This window comes from Puntigrus tetrazona, chromosome 24, assembly GCF_018831695.1.
Source record: "Puntigrus tetrazona isolate hp1 chromosome 24, ASM1883169v1, whole genome shotgun sequence".
NCBI lineage: Eukaryota > Metazoa > Chordata > Actinopteri > Cypriniformes > Cyprinidae > Puntigrus > Puntigrus tetrazona.
The window spans coordinates 12,131,798-12,148,946 of record NC_056722.1 but is presented as its reverse complement, the minus strand read 5'-3'; the positions used below and the strand labels follow the sequence as shown (position 1 = coordinate 12,148,946).

Sequence of the window (17,149 nt, the reverse complement as noted above, 5' to 3'; positions counted from 1 at the left end):
ATTGTAATGGTTGTTTTAATTAGTAATAAAGGCAACCAGGACTTTCGCTTTTGCGATTAGCAATCAGCAAATATGCATTTATATCATTTGAACAAACCTTTGAATGACAAATGAACATTTAATTTCAGAAACCTTGCTAACTTAGTTGAATCTAGTAGTGATCTTGTGAAGTGTGCATGTATAAGTCCTGCATGATTGTGTCTAAGATTTTATATTATGCTGTGGTTTGTGTATTTGCCCACTGTCAATAACTGTTTCCTTGGCTTTAAAAATATTCCCAATGCAAACAAACCTCCCAGAATACTAAGTGCCCTTGCTGCTAGTTACAATGTTTACTTCCTTTTTAATTATATTGTCATTTAATATTGATTCATTTATTTGTAAAAAAAATTTTATAGGGTTTGACACCAATTGCATTTTAGTCAGGACCACTCCGATTCAGAATGTTGTAAAGGCCTTAAACATATTTGGCAGTAGGTTTTACTCTCTCACTGAGTAAAGCACATTTCTGTGTGACAAGTCATGGCAAGTATGAGTAGGGATGATCTTATATATCTTAATAGATGTAGTGGGAGAAATTACAATCAACTGTGCGTGAGGTGATGCTGCAATCACACCGTGGTCTGCCTGAACTACGCTTGAGCTTCATTTGTCGCTCAAACTAGATTTCAGTCTGGACCACTCTGTTTGATTCAGAATATTGTAAAGGTCCTGGACTTATATTTGGTGGCAGGCTTCATTCTGAAGGGTTCAGTTCTGAGCTATCCAGAGGCAAAACTTGTTGAGGTTTAAAACACTGAAACACAAAGATGTTTGGTTTCAGGGAGTGGACTCTCTGGATTGTTAGGAGAGGTGGCAATAACAACAAAAAAATCTTATTCTGCAGAGGCTTAACCATGATCACATCAGTCATGTGCTGGCACAAAGGCAAAAAGTATTTAATCCATGTCCACGATCATGTAACATCTTTCCATTGGATGACAATGTCTTCCAGGTCTCTTGTCTCTATATCTCTGTTGATCTTCCTTTATCACTGTTGATTCAGCCTCAAGCAGAGACGACTATACTCGCAAGCATGCAAACTGCTGCATTTCCGTAATAGGCTGTTGTGACGAGTGTCCTGAGGATTTATCAGCGTCGCCCTGGAAACAAACAAGTAGCACTTGCGGGAGATCATCACAGGCTGATCTTTACCAGCTTCGGCTCGTTGGGACTCCACTACATAAGCCACACAAGCCTTGCCATAGGCTTAGAAACCTCCCCATCCTCTCCTGCACTTGATTGCTGTCGGTTGTGCCTTGCAAAAAAAATGAGACTCCGATGGCAGGAGCAGCCAACACTGGGAGCAGCCAACACTATCCACTGGATCCGCAACCTCTTCCACTGCCTGCCCTACCTGCCAGAGGCGTTGCCCAGAAGACCTCATGAAACCATATGTCCTCTTCAGGATCCGTAAAGTCCCCTGGTGGCACACGTGAATGCCATTAGTCCAAGGAACTTCCTGCCTGGACACCGAGTTATGGTTGTAGTCCCCAGAGTGGCCTGCAAATTCTTGGCCACCTGGCAGGGCCCCTATACAGTACTGGAGAGATTTGGGCCAGTGACATGCCGTGTGCAGCAGCCTGGATAAAGGAAAGCCAAACAGCTATACCACGTCAACCTCCTTGGGTGGGTGGAGACTAGTCAAACTCCATCTCCCGCGTGCCCAGAAGGGGAAGCTGCAGCACGGGTTGGTCTGTTCTCTGTGTTCTCTTGTCTTCCCAGGCAGACCACCATCCTTAGCACGACATCCCGACACCGTCCAGCTGCAGCCTTAGCATGTCCCTGAGGCTCGTTGGCAGGTTATTGAGGAGGAAATCCAATAAATGCTAAAGTTAGGGGTGACAGAACCATCGCAAAGCCCGTGGTCCAGGCCGATCTCAAAACCCAACAGCACCCTCTGCTTTTGCAATGAATTCTACAGCCTCAACAAGGTATCTGAATTTAATGCCTCGGATGAATGTGCTGCTGGATTGGCTGGAAAGGGCCTAGTACATTTCAACCTCACCAAGGGCTGCTGGCAGGTACCAATCTCTGAAAATGCTAAAATCATTTTTTCTACCCCTATTGGCCATTGGCAGTACCAGACCCTTCCCTTTGGCCTTCACAGGTCACCTGCTATATTACAGAGAATGACAGATATTTTGCTATGGTCCCTCTAGGCCTATGCTGTGGCCTATATAGATGTCGTAATCTACTCCTAGGCTCGTCTGGACCATCTGCGGAGGGTGCTGTCGGCCCAACAAAGGCCTGGATTCACTGCCAACCATTGCAAATGCCACCTTGCACTCTCCGATGCGAAGTACCTGGGTTACCAGGTCAATCAGGGTCTCATTCAGGCACAAGACAGGTAGGTGATGGCGATGACAGCTCCAAAACCAAGACCCAGATATGAGACTTCTTAGGGTTGGCAGGATACTACCGTAATTTCATCCCTAACGTCTCCTCCTTAGTTGCCCCTCTGACAGATATGAACGGGAAGGGGCAGCCAGAGAAGATCCAGTGGACACCAGCAGTTGAGGAAGCCTTCCAGCACATTGTCTTCAAACCATTAGTGGAACTTGGTTTGTTTACCTCCTCTTCTTATGAGTTGGTCTTTTCTCTTCAACTTCCCAGACTCTGCGTTTGGGTTGATTGCCACTTAGCAAATCTTCTCATCTCCCTGGTGAAGATAGTGTTTTTAATTAATGATCAGGAAGCTGACTCTGAAGACAACTGGTGAGGATAAATCTAGAAATTGATGTATATTAGGCCTGGCATTGAATAACTCCATGAAAGGAATATATGGATAGGGTGTCCGAAACCACTCCCTATCTACTATATAATGCACTATATTGGGTGTTAGCCATTTTGTAGCGCTGTCCGAATTCTGAGTGAACGACTTAATTCCCTACATATGTTTTTACCCCAATTAATTCTTATTTCGAGTGTACAACCTATATACACTCGCTGAAGCACTATTTCTCACAATCCAATGCAGCAAATCAATGAGTTGGAAGAGAGCGAGAGCAAGCAAGTTTGAATGAGAGACACCATTTAATTTACAAAAATGATTATAATTTGTTATTCATTATGATGTCAAAAAAATGGTCGCATGAGGTCGCTCTATGACCATTGTCATCTTATCTGAGTGCAATCTGCTTGGAAGAGTTATTACTACAAATGATAAATACATAAAATTAAATGTTTATTTTTGTTGACAGTATATTAATAATATTTTCTGTTTATTATAATATAAACATTACAAAATAAATTAATAATATACAGTCAATGAAACCACAAAGCTGATGACAATATAAAGTAATTTTAAGTGTTACTGTTAATATTATTTTCTAAAATGAGGTACATGTAATATAAAAGTACATTAAATGACAACGTTTTGCAACTGCCATGTCTCACGCTCAGTGTTCATGTCACAAACACAGCTATTGTCACCTTAAAGGAACACTTCACTTCAGCTGCTCATTCTCCATCTGGCCCAGAGTTAACAAGATGTGTTTTACAATTTTTGAATCCATTCAGCCGATCTCCAGGTATGGCGAAAGCACTTTTAGCAAAGCTTAGCATAGATCATTGAATCCAATTAGACCAGCATTATCACACTGTGAAGGAGTGATTTGGAATTGATTATTAAAGTAACCAACCTGCAGCCCTTGAGAAATGGTGTAAAGAATGAATAGGATGATACCTGCGTTAATGTGGACCCTCTTTATTACTTGAATCAGGCTATAGCATGGTTGAAATGAAGTCACATGTTGCCAGTGGAATGTCCATTAAAGTTCTTACTAAGAAGACTCTCAGTTAAGTCGACCAGCTTCTCTACCCTTAAATGTGAAAACACCACTCCCCAAATGTTATCACCAAGTCTCTGACTAAACATTGTCACTAAATTTGCCAATGACATCTGTTGATGACTGTCTCGTAATGGTTCTAAATACACAAATTATGAAAATTGTGTTTCTCAGGCTGACCAGTCAATGCTTATGCGCTGTCCTAAATGAGCATCTCAGAGCACCGACCGCCCTTCAAAAGCAGCCAAAGCAACTTAATCCATCAGCAACTGGACCTATCGGGCACTCTTTATGCTGCACTTCCTTCCATTGTATTAAAAAATATGTAATTTATTGCTAGATAGACTTCAGAAAATTTAGTGACTTTCTGAGAGAGCTTAGTGACAAGCAATGTATCCAGAGATTTTGGATTATAAATCAGAATTTAACAGAGCATTTAAGAATAATGACAGTCAAAGCCATGTGGCTTTATTAAATAGATTACGTGAGCAGAGGGTAGCAGAGAGTAAACAAAATGCTGACACTAGGTTAGCTGCAATGCAGGCATTAGCTACTCACTAAAAAATTGCTATAGTCAAGTCATATCACTCATCCATACTGAGCGTTGCCTTATTCCCCAATTCAAAACTATAAGTGACACATCTTGTGTATCAATAGTCTTTGGAATATCTACTTTGCATGATCCACTACTTAGATTTCAAACTTGCTTAACCAATTATACATTTTCCATAACACTAGAGTCCTAAGCATATTGATGATAACCAAGAGACTTCAACAGTATGTTTCCTAATTATTCCTATATTACAGTATGTTTTATAATTATAAATTCAGATTTTTATAATGAAAAAGAAAACACAACATATGTGAACAGCTTAATGCATATTGTGACACAGTTTTTTTGTGTAGTGTTACTATTCTACCACTAGAATCTCTGTGTAAATATCCCGAGTGACCGAGCTCCTTACCCTATTTCTAAGGGAGTGGCCAGCCACCCTACGGAGGAAACTCATTTTGGCCGCTTGTATCTGGGGCTTTGACCCGAAGCTCATGACCATAGCTGAGAGTATGAACGAAGATCGACCGATAAATGGAGAGCTTTGCCTTGCAGCTCAGCTCCTTCTTTACCATGACAGACCGGTACATCGACTGCATTGCTGCAGAGGCTGCACCGATCTGTCTGTTGATCTCTTATTCCATCCTTCTCTCACTCGTGAACAAGCCCCCAAGATACTGAAACTCCTCCACCTGAGGCAAGAACTCCCCACCAACCATGAAGGGCAAGCCACCATTTTCGGCCTCAGACTTAGAGGTGTGATTCCAGAGGCAGCCAACAAGAACATCATCCTCAAAAAGCAGAGACAATATCCTGTGGAAAATCCTGTCCATAAAAACAATGAACAGGACCTGTGATAAAGGGCAGCTCTGCCGAGTCCAATATGCACCGGGAACAAGTCTGACTTACTGCCAGCAATGCGAACAAAACTCCTCCTCTGATCATACAGGGACCGGACAGCCCTTAGCAATGGGCCCCTTACCCCGTAAAGCTGGTCCAGTGTTCCATGTCCAGGACAAAAGCCGCATTGTTCCTCCTGAAGCCGAGGTTCGACAATTGGATGAATTCTCCCTTCCAGTACCATGGCATAGACTTTCCCGCGGAGGCTGAAGTGTGATCCCCTATAGTTGGAGCACACCCTCTGGTCCCCCTTCTTAAAAAAAGGAACCACTACCCCGATCTGCTCTCGTACTGTCTCCTGCCTCCAGGCGATGCTGCAGAGGCGTTTTAGCCAAGACAGCCCCACAACATCCAGAGATGCCACCGAGGAGTTTCTTAAGTTCCATGGTGATCTCAGCCCCCCCTGGGAGCCCGGCCTCTGCCTCCTCAGAGGAAGACGCGTTAGCAAGATTGAGGAGATCCTCAAAGTATTCCTTCCACCGCCCGACAATGTCCCCAGTCAAGGTCAGCAGATTCCCACCAGCACTGTATACAGTGTTGGCAGGGCATTTGTAGCGAATACTGCATAGTGTTACACTAGCGTAACATTTAGAATAGGCCAATAGATCAGAAGAAGGGCACAGCTACTGGAGACAAGAGAACAGCACAACAGGTGAGTGAGCAATCTACAAAGTCATTTTTTTGCTTGAATTTCTGTATTTGAGAATTATATTGCTTAGGATTTTTGTTCTCAGATATGCAGATTTTCACAATAAAAGGGAAAAAAAGATAATCTTGTCCCATTGTTCAGAAGAAAAGACAGAATTCTCCTACCACTTTGGTGGCTCAAAATAATTCAACATATAAACAGTTCCATGGATGTCTCGCCTTGTATTAAATGGCATTCAGCATGAATCAGGAATCACCAAGAATCGTTAGGGATCTCAGATTTCACAGAGGAAAAAAAATCCCAGCCTTGCAAAACACAGGGTAGAACAATAAACCTTCAACAGTTTCATCATTAAAATCACATGAAAGCACTATAAACAATATTAATTCAACATTTTAAAATTTATTGAACACTATGACACTTGAATACCCTTTGATATCTAGTTAGCTCTCATTATTATTTTTTACATGTGCATTAGCTTTAGCCTATGTGCTATCACTTTCAGCTCACATGGTCTATGAAAACCCCTCTCACAATCATCTATTAAATCAGCGGCACTTTTCTGACACAGATATCATGTTAACACTCAAATTAAACTCACCAAGGAAAGGGATAGATAAATATATTCAAGAAGGAAGCTCTTTTGTAGCACTTTTAAGCTCTGCAGTTCTGCAAGTCTAATCTCATCCGCTTAGCTCTCCGACAACAGCTCCTTCATGTTATAATATCAGATTCAGAAATCACGTTTTCTGTAATAAGTCACTTACATAGAAGGATAAGGAGATGCACTCTGATGCATCTCTGATGCACTCTCAAGGAAAAGATAGGTGCACCGGGCAGCAGTCCACTTGGCACACTGATACCTATCAGATGCCTCAGGAGTCCCACGAGCCAACCAGGCCCGATAGGACTTCTTCTTCAGCTAGACAGCATCCCTTACATCTGGTGTCCACCAGCAGAGACTTTACGGCCCCAGCTCCAGATGGCTGCGTCAACAATGGAGGTAAAGAACATTGTCCACTCAGACACAACGCCTCTAGCCTCCCTCGAGATCCGGTCAAAGCACTGCCGGAAGTGGGAGTTGAAGATCTCCCTAACAGGGGTCTCTGCCAAACGTTCCCAACAGACCCTTACGGTACATTTGGGCCTGCCGAAACACCCTCCAGGTGTTACTAGCATCACCCATGTGAACGTTGAAGTCCCACAGCAGAACAATAGAATCGCAGCTCAAAACACTTTCCAGCACCCCTCCCAGAAACTCCTAGAAGGCCGGGTACTCTACACGGCCATTCAGCCCGCAGGCACAAATGATGGTGACAGACCTCCCCCAACCCGAAGGCGCAGGGAGGCGACCCTCTCGCTGACCAGGGTAAACCCCAAACACGTGGCGGCTAAGCTGGGGTCTCATACCTATGTTGTTGTTTTGAATTTTCTTTCTTTTTCTGCTCATATTTTAATATTCATTTGTCTGCATAATGTGTGTTGTAAGTCTTCACTGCTCATTAAAGAACCATCACCTTCAACTAGAACTTGCCAAAACAGAACTGCATGTAGTTCCAGTAAACCTATCACCTCATTTCAATTTCACCATCCAGCTAGGCACATCAATCATAACTCTTAAAAGAACAGTCAGGAATCTTGGAGAATGATGATCAGCTAAATTTCTTAGACCACTTAATCAGATCACTCTAGCGGATTTGCTCTATACAGTATTAGGAAGATCTGGCCTTTTTTTCAGAACATACCACACTCCTTGATTAAGCACTTGTCTTATCTGGACTATTGCAATGCTCGCTTGGCAGGTCTTCCAGCCAGTTCTATCAAACCTCTACAGTTAATCCAAAATGTGGCTGCAAAATTAATCCTTAAAGAGCCAAGTCTGGCTATCAATAGCTGCTCGCATAAAAGTCAAAGCATTGATGCCTACAAAACAACCACTGACTACACTCTTTAACATTCCTCAATTACTACTTCAGACTAGGACTGGTATTTCTTTTTTAGATTTCATATTTGGATGGCAAAACATTACATTTTCATTAACCAAAATGTAATGTTTTGCCATGATTTTTATTTTACAAATGAAGAAATTGTGACAGTCAAAGAATAAGAAACTCTGAAAATATGCCAATGATAACAGAAAAGAATGAACCACTCACATGTGACATGCTCATATCACTATACGCCATTCACACAGAATGAACTTTTGTGTTCAGCAAGATGCGATGCAGGCAGTGAAATAGAAAAAACACACAAGAAGATTGGAATGAGCATCTTTTAACTTGCGTGCTGTGCTTTCAGAATGCCATGTCATGCATTAAATGCTGCAAGAGATGCAAGATGCAGTCAAATATGTCCACTTCCAGGGCAAACTTTCGGAAAAAAAGTACATCTATTTTTGCCATATTGCACAGCCTTACTTCAGATTTATGTGCCCTCTAGATAGATAGATAGATATTTCCATGAATTGTGCACATGTATATGCTATTTGTACTTCACACTTAGATAATGATAATGTATTTATTGTCTATAAGTTACTTGTGCTACAGTTGTAACAGATGGATCTTTTCATGCATAAGATACATAACATGTCTAAATTTAAATTGCTTGAATTTAACTAAATGCCAGGGAATCATTAACCGGCCTACTGTCTATTACAAACATCTGATCACCCAGATCTAACAATGTATGTTTATTTTTCTATTACTCTCGGTGTCTGACATTTACTTTGTGGATAACTATAGGTGAAAGACACTAAAATAATGCTAAAGTTACTGTCAAAACTTGTTTAGATACCAGTGTTATAATAATTTTAGACATCATAACACATTCATGAGTGTTAATCTGTACACCACATCAAGAGTACATAATTTGAATGAATTTGCAAATAAGACAACACATAATTTTTTTTTTACATTTTTGGATAAATTAACCCTAAATACCTTATTCCACTGTACATATAGGCCACGTACACACTGTAAATTTTCAGGTGTGACATCTGCATTTAAATACACTAAATGACTGATCTATGCATGTACGGAACAAGACTCACTCTCAAAACTGTAATGTATGACAGCTTGGAAACCATAGTAACATTTTGGCTTTTTGCACATTTAGTATACATTACTGTGACAGGTCCAGTTTCACAAAGGTGCCAGGGTGGGACTGGCTCAACCTATTAGAAGCTTGGCCGACCCTGGCCCCAGAATACCTAACAGCAATCACAAATTTGTACACAATGTGTGTATCCACTCACAACCATAGCAGCAAACCTGTAAATAATGTATATAATTTTTGCTCATCAGGGAGCCGCTATCAACATGCATGGAGTCAAAATCCTTTTGAATGTGCGATCGCACAGTTTACTTTCAATTTCAATTTGGCGATCAAATGTACAGTGCAATGTGTAAAGGGAGAGCATCTTACAAGATTTTATGAGATACAGATTTAGTAGTGTCCTTTATTAGCCAAAATCATAAATAAATAAATCATAAGTTAATAAATGCAAGTATTGCATAAAAACACCCAGGGAAGACAGTGATGCAGTCAGGATGCGCCGGCTTCTTTAATTATGATTCATGATGGCATCTATGCCTGCTTTGTCCTGATTGACAGAGGTGCTGCCTCTTACTACACCTTCGAATGAAGACATCAGCCAAAGTGAGCACTCTTTAACAACAGAACCAGTGCTCAAGAACACACTACCAGGACTGTCCAGGATGGGGCACCATGAATTACCTCTCACCTCTATTGTGGCTAGTGTTAATTTCATAATAACATAAGGCGTTCAACCTTTTACTTTTACGAAAATAGGGACATAAATTAAAAGTATATTCACTTCTACAGGCATCACTACACCACTGCTCCTTACTCTCCACTTGTGATCAGTCAATTCGGATTACAGCAAAGACTGATTGTTTCCCACTGAACTGGTCTACTTTTAAACTGCTGACTGTGGGTTGATTTTTCACCTGTGGTTTAAAAGCGTGAAATATTGAATAAAATTTCACTGAAATATTTTGCATTCTACCATAAAACTGCTAGGAAGCCTTTGAGTGTTTATGAAGCATAACAGCGATCATAAAAATATGTATTATATGTAGGTATGGAGTTTTGATATTTGGGATATGACTACCATTTTGTTCTGCCTTTCACTGACTACTGGGCTCACTGGCAATCCTGTAATAGAGCAGATGCTTTCAGCTTATAATTGTAGTGTTTTCTAACTGAACAACATTATTTTTATTTATATAAAAAAAATATTCTCCCCCTAACCCTGGCCCACCTGGAATATTACTTGGCCCACCCTCCATCTCCTATCTGGATCCGGGCCTGGACCAAAGTAATATCACAGTGACAAAATGCTCGTTATTTTTATAAGCAAGACGGAGGCATTATGTCTTGTACAGGCTGCTTCACAGAGTGCATGCTGTCCGTGTTGCCATGATCACTCATTACAAGCGGTTTTTGGGGGCTTGTTATGTAAGCTCGAATCATAAGCGATTGGGTTTATGTAGTTATCAAAGTGAGCAGACACAAGTACCTACATTTTGGACTTATTTTCAGCCAAAGCAATTGGATTTACTTCAGTTTATTACAGTCTTATTCTTGTGCACTGAATTTTCTAGTGAGATCTGGCAACATAAACGAGTTAAGTTAAGTACTGCTCTAGCATTTTATATATATATATATATATATATATATATATATATATATATATATATATATATATATATATATTTAAAAATAATAATCCTTTTCCTTTGATTCAACACACATACAGAAGAGAGACACACCTATGCATGTTAAAAAGGCCATCAACAACCTGTTTTTAAGTCTGATTCCGTACACACTGCACAACATTTTCTGTAAATGTGAACGTCACTAATTGCATTTTAGGAGTTAATTCAGTAGTAGAATGTGGTTGTCACTCCCGCAAATTACTGAACTGTGCGTGTACAGAACAGGATTAAGCACTAAAAGGTGAACTGACAAACAAATTTAAATGCAGTGTATGCGTGGCTATAGTATCTACTAAAGCTGATCAATTATTTACACTGTCCTTCAAATGAATAGTTATTAAGGTTATTAAACCATTGAAAAAACATGCTCTGAGTTAGGAATAGATTCATATTTAACAAGCATTAAAAGAAATGGCTTTGGCATTTGCACATTTGTTTATTGCTATGTACATAAATGAGCATGACATGGACATGGTTATTATCTGAAGTTGTTTGCAGTCATGTCAATACAGTAATTGAGAAGCTTTTTAATGAAAGTAATTAAGAAGCGTTTTATCCATCATTAATCAATAAAATGAGGATACAAATAAAATAGTTATCAAAATGGATTTATAATGTAGTTTGAGTAGTAATAGTATGAGTTATGATTGTCCTGTTTTTGTTTGCTTTTTGTATTAGGCACATGTAAATACTATAAATATTTATATTTGCATAATAATAATAATAATAATAATAATAGTAATGTGTTTATATTGTGATTAGTGTTCAAATGTCAAATACAATAAAATTAAACCATTGTTTTTCATGTAACTAAAAAAAGAAATATAAAAAGTTACATTTAACATTAATCTGTAATACCAAAAAACCCACAAAAGTTATGACACTGACTGACAGCTACATCAATTGCAATGAGCAGACATGGGCAAAAAACGTGCAAGAATCTATTGCAGGGAATACATTATGTATGCATCTGTATTACTGACAGGATTTAAAAGGGAATTTGTGTACCACTTCAACCATGATGACACAGAACTACGGTCTAATCAACTCAAGAACAAACATTTCTATGATCAAGTATGTGACATCAATTTCACTTTAAAATTCTTTTTTAGCTGCTCCACTTAGTGCTGTAACAGATTAAGACTTGGTTTCTTACCTCTGTGTAGTCAAAATCTGAGAGTGGAGCTATACTTTTGATGTACTCAGCTCTGGGCTGATTGGACGGGTTGGCAATTGACACTGGGGGCGTTAAGGTGCTCATTGCAGATATTATCGTCTGGAATATGGCAACAGATGTGTTAAAGCATGCTGAATGTAGGCACTAATCAGAAAACACAACTGCTAGAGCTAAAACAATTGTTATTTACAAAAATTACTTACCACAATGGCGTCCTTCACATTTTTCCGGATATCCAATATTTTTTGCTTCTTTTCTCTGTACAGAGGAGGAGGAAAATAGGAAGGAACAACTTTTATTTAAGAATGAATTACTTCTCAAAAATAGGAAAGTCAATATTGTAATATTACTCAAAGATGGGCCTTATCAACTGGCCATTTTTAATTATAAGCAGTCACATGCCACATATTGTACACAGTGTGACCTCATTTCTCTCCATCCTGATAGTGAACATGCAAATAACAGCATAACACTACTACGATACATCATCAATTCAGTTATTACCTATTATTATTATTATATTATTATTATTATTATTAACGGTTTTATTTCATTAGATAAGGCGCAAGTATACTGTCTAGGTTAACAACACAAAAACGAGACTCAAATATAGCTTAAGGTATGCACCAAATGGACAGAGAGAACGTCTGGTTACGCAGTTCAGAAATTATGCTGAAAATATTGCACACACCTACAGCTCAAAATGTTATATAGGTGGACGGTCAAATTTAAAAAACACATAAATGCACCTATGATGACCAAAAAGGAGGCCCAAAATGCTACACACGCATATGATAACCAAAAATACTGTCTAGGTAGACAGCACTCCACTGAGCCAGAGCCACTGAAACGCACCGGACACAGAGGTTTTTATCTGAAGCCCATCAATATTCTGACATCCAAAACAAAAATACCGCATCCGTTACAATAAACACAACTAAAGGCCCAGTGTCAGTAAAAACGTTAAATAAACACACACTCACTCTGCGTTAAAGCCGTTGACGTGCAGGATTCGCATCTGTTTGACAATAGTGCTCTTCCCGGATTCCCCAGCGCCTTTTAAGCATAGAAAAAAAGACATATATAGCTAAAATATGAGTAAATTATCAATCCATCCATGATGATAATGATGAAATATCCATATCTCAGTTCGATACATCTATTTGTTAATATATCGGTTATACATTTCATGCCTTACCTAATAAGAGCAAGCGGTGTGTGGCTTTATACGCCTGTCTCTCTTTCTGTAACTGTTTCTCGATCTTTTTATTCGCTTCTCGTTGAGCCTTCTCGTCGATGCGCTGATCCTCTGTCTTGCTGTTGCCCAAACATCCCATGTTTAAAAGATCCTTTCTTCTCAAATGCACAGTAAATTATACGATTATCGCTAATATCTTCTGTAAAGATGATTTGCAATCGGACTGATTAATAGGGCGAGAAATCCGTGCGCCACGGGGGGAAAAATGGTTTCGCTTTGACTCCTTTACACACACAAGCGACAGATTCAGTCAGATCCTCTCGATATATTCATGATCAATGTTTGAAAATCAGTACAAGCGGCTGAAGCTCTGATCATCTGTCTCTCTCCTCTCTCGCTATTTTGCTGTAATGTGTCTGTGTTTGTGTGTCTTTAACTCAGCACTGCCTCTCTCTGCACTTACAGGAAGTGACACTCCACACTCAACCTGCTGATCCCAGGTCAGCCTCTCTTATCACCACTCGCATTAGTCTACTGCATTTTAAAGCTTATGTAATCACTTCATCATTAAAAAGGCGTCATTCACGAGTGAGTTTTTTTACACAATTCTTTACTCCAGTACACTGCAAAGTAATACCACCAGTTGATCTTTCTACATCACTAATTTTGAATAATAAATTATTTTATTTATTTTCTTAATGGCATTTGAGACCTTACCTAATTAGGGTGAACAAGGTTAATTGTAACACTTTATACTTGTAACCAGTTGTAATCAGTTTAGTATTGTAAGGGTCCGACGATGAAGGGAACATGATCGTGATTTCTCTGGACCCCCAACCCAGAATGCAATTTATGGAGGGAATATGTAATACAGTGAGTATGGATAGGAACACCCCTGGACCACAACTGCAATTTCTATTGAGGGCAGACAACCCTCCACCATCCCCAAAACGTGAGTAAATATGGTCTCTATAGAGGGCCCAGAAACAATAGCAGTGCCCTATGTAACATTAGTAAAAATAACTGATGATGGGCCATTGAATTATTGGAAAAATATGTGCATTATTTTTCAACAGCCCAGTGTTGTTTATTCTGCTTGTACTACAGTTGCCACACCTCAAGACATTGATCAGATGATACATTTTAAAAAGAGAGCATATGATTTATCTCTATGAGATATGCTCTCAAAAGTGTTCAAGCTAATGTCTTGTTACTAATAGTGAAACTTAAAGCTCATTTTTGTTTTCTTCACAAAGTCATCAGAGTAGCCATAACAACATCAACACATATATTAATGTGTGTATGTGAGAGATAAATAGTCTATGTGTTTTCCATATATAATAAAATGTAATTTTGTGGCAAAAAGATGAAAATGATTTGTTTTTGTTTTGTCTATACGTATTTGTTTGACCAGTGGCACTGTGGGTTTTGGTTATTTTTCTGTTGTAAGATCTTTGAAATAATAGAAATCATTTGGCAAAGTGATATGGTCAAGGTGTCAACTGCTAAGTCATCTGTAAGTTATCACTAACAGAATAACAGCAACAGCAATAACATTATTCCTTACATTTGACTGCCAGAGTAGTATTTTATGTTTACATATTTATCAAACAGCCAACTAAAACATAATACGTAAGGTTTTAATTTAGGGTTAGTTAGTTTTTTTTCTTCACTTTTTTAAACTGGTTTTAACTGTTTTTGTTGTTGTTTTGTTTTTATGTCTTAACTAACTACAAGCATTTGTGATACATCCTGTGTGACAACTGGTCCCAGCTTCTTGCATTCTCTATAAGGTCTAAAGAGATCAGAATACAGTCTGTGGTGATGATAACAAGGATAACAGAATTCCAAACCAATGTCAGTTATGACATGGAGGGGGAGGTGGGAGGGGTAATGGCACATTGCAAGTATAATGAATAACATGCAAACTAAGTTTTTACTTTGCATATATTGTCAAACCACTGTGCACAGCTAAAATATATGGACAGCTACCTATTGGTCAAATATAAGCTTGGTGATATCACAACAAAGATGAGGCTAGTAAGAAAAATGAGTATACATGCAATTAATATACAAGTAAACATTTTGATGACAACATTACCCATCTCTTGTCCCTGCAGCATTGGTCAAATGAATGTTTGGAGGATGATTCTTATCACACCAGGATACACAGAAGTGAACGCTGGTTTAAACAATGGAAAGATTCAGATGTAAAATTTATGAAAATGAAATGCAAAATTCATCTTAAAGGGTTCCAAGGTCACGAATAGTGACCAGTTAATGCAAATGATGGGTACTGACATCTGATCATATTTGTGTGCAGAATGAAAACACTGCCTAGAACGATAAAGAGCCAGAGTCTCCCCCTGGTGGACATTGGGCATAGAATCATTTTCAGAAGATGAATCTTCAAAAAGATCTACATAATCTACAAAAAATAAATGAATAAATCAATCTCAGTCAGGTGTTTAACTGTATAATTATATGAAAAAAATATGTTAAGTGAAACAGCACATTTAGTCAATGCTACTGAATTACACTGAGTCCTATATTATAAAAACAAAGAATATATTTTGCCATCTAGTGGTGTGCATCGTCATGTCGAACCCAAGGCACATTAAAACTTGTTAAATTCATGTTGCACGTTGAATTATTAAACAGCACATACTCAGGTGAACAGATTTATGAAATGTAAACCTGGGACATTTTGTAAGTTTTAAAAATGTTTTATAATCATATATTATGATTATAAAATAATATATAACGACAATAATAATAACACTAAATACAATATTATTAATAATTATGATAATAATCTAAAATAAAGTAAAAATTCTTATTTTATAAAAAGACTGCAGTGTTAACTGTTAACAATGTGGCTTTTAACAAATCATTTGAATGTCCTCACTTCCCAACTCGTCACATATTGTTGCTTGGCCAGAACACTTTGGCAATGCTTTTTGTTGGACACAGTCATTTTAGTCATTGTAATGTCATTTTTCATTGTGCAGGTCCCCCATTGAATAAGACACCCTTGGTGTCAATATGTGGACACAAAAAATACTGGGAACTTTATTGCCATGATTAAATTATATTTTGCTTTGTTAATATTGCCATTATTTCATATATGTTGGGGAGTGATTTTTCAGTGTAAACAGTCATTTATCAATGTAAACAGTTTTTTTTTTTTTATCCATCATGAGTTCGCCCATCAAAATGTTAAATTATTGTGTTTGTGGAGGCTGCATCTGATTGGAAAAAAAAACACGGTAATGTGTAACTTTAACTGTACATTAGCAGATTAACAGAATACTCTAGAACTTTTAAGAGTATGATCATTTATAACACACAATGAACAGCATATTAAATCTACTTTATTTATAATAAATTATATACAGGGCTTGACATACATTTTTTTGCTCACCAGCCATTGTGATTAGTGGTTTTCCTAATTTACTAGACACTCTAGTAAAGCTATTTAAAGGGTATCTTCCCCTATTAAATGCATGAATAATCATCAATAACAAATTTGCACATTTTATTAATAATTTCCCTTAATATAATAAGATAATATAGGGCTATTATGAAATCAGTATCTACAAAATTAACCTTTCCACTGCAAAAGACACAGAAGCAACATTCAGATGCATTTATGACACTGAAATATTACATTAATATTAATATTTTATATATTATAGCAAGTAATTTATACTGCATGCTAAATTATAACAGCACAATGTTGTGAGCTTGGTGTATATATATATATATATATATATATATATATATATATATATATATATATATATATTGTAACTATACTCTAATCACTTTTTATAAAATTAAAATATGTTAAATTACTCTGTTGCTAAAAATTAATCAAACTAAGTAATGTGTTACTGCCCAATACTGGCAATCATAATCAATAAATTAATTAATTATTGTGGTGTTAACTTTATGTTAAAGTTCACTTTGACTGGTTTCTAATGGCAATCTCATGGCAATTTATAAATATTTTATGAGGTGGACCTCACTTGTCCAAAGTCGAATTTGCTAAATTGTATGTATTTTACGAGTTGTTAATTCATACAAATAGAATGAATAAC

At 37.9% G+C, this 17,149-nt stretch overlaps 1 protein-coding gene across 4 annotated transcripts in view; it reads right to left on the bottom strand.

Annotated features, from left to right (window-relative positions):
• The window catches only part of gnal (guanine nucleotide binding protein (G protein), alpha activating activity polypeptide, olfactory type), a 116,245-nt gene extending 102,747 nt beyond the window's left edge, over positions 1–13,498 (bottom strand). For 2 of the 4 annotated variants that reach the window (XM_043225767.1, XM_043225768.1), the window contains exons 1-4: positions 13,047–13,497; positions 12,832–12,904; positions 12,052–12,106; positions 11,828–11,947 (exon numbers count right to left, since the gene is read on the bottom strand). In XM_043225767.1, the coding sequence (XP_043081702.1) occupies positions 11,828–11,947; positions 12,052–12,106; positions 12,832–12,904; positions 13,047–13,185 (387 nt within the window). In that variant the 5' untranslated portion in view covers positions 13,186–13,497. Of the gene's footprint in view, positions 1–11,827; positions 11,948–12,051; positions 12,107–12,831; positions 12,905–13,046 lie in introns of all 4 variants that reach the window. The other 2 variants (XR_006247915.1, XM_043225766.1) reach the window with 2 other exon arrangements.
• Between the last annotated feature and the right edge of the window lie 3,651 nt (positions 13,499–17,149).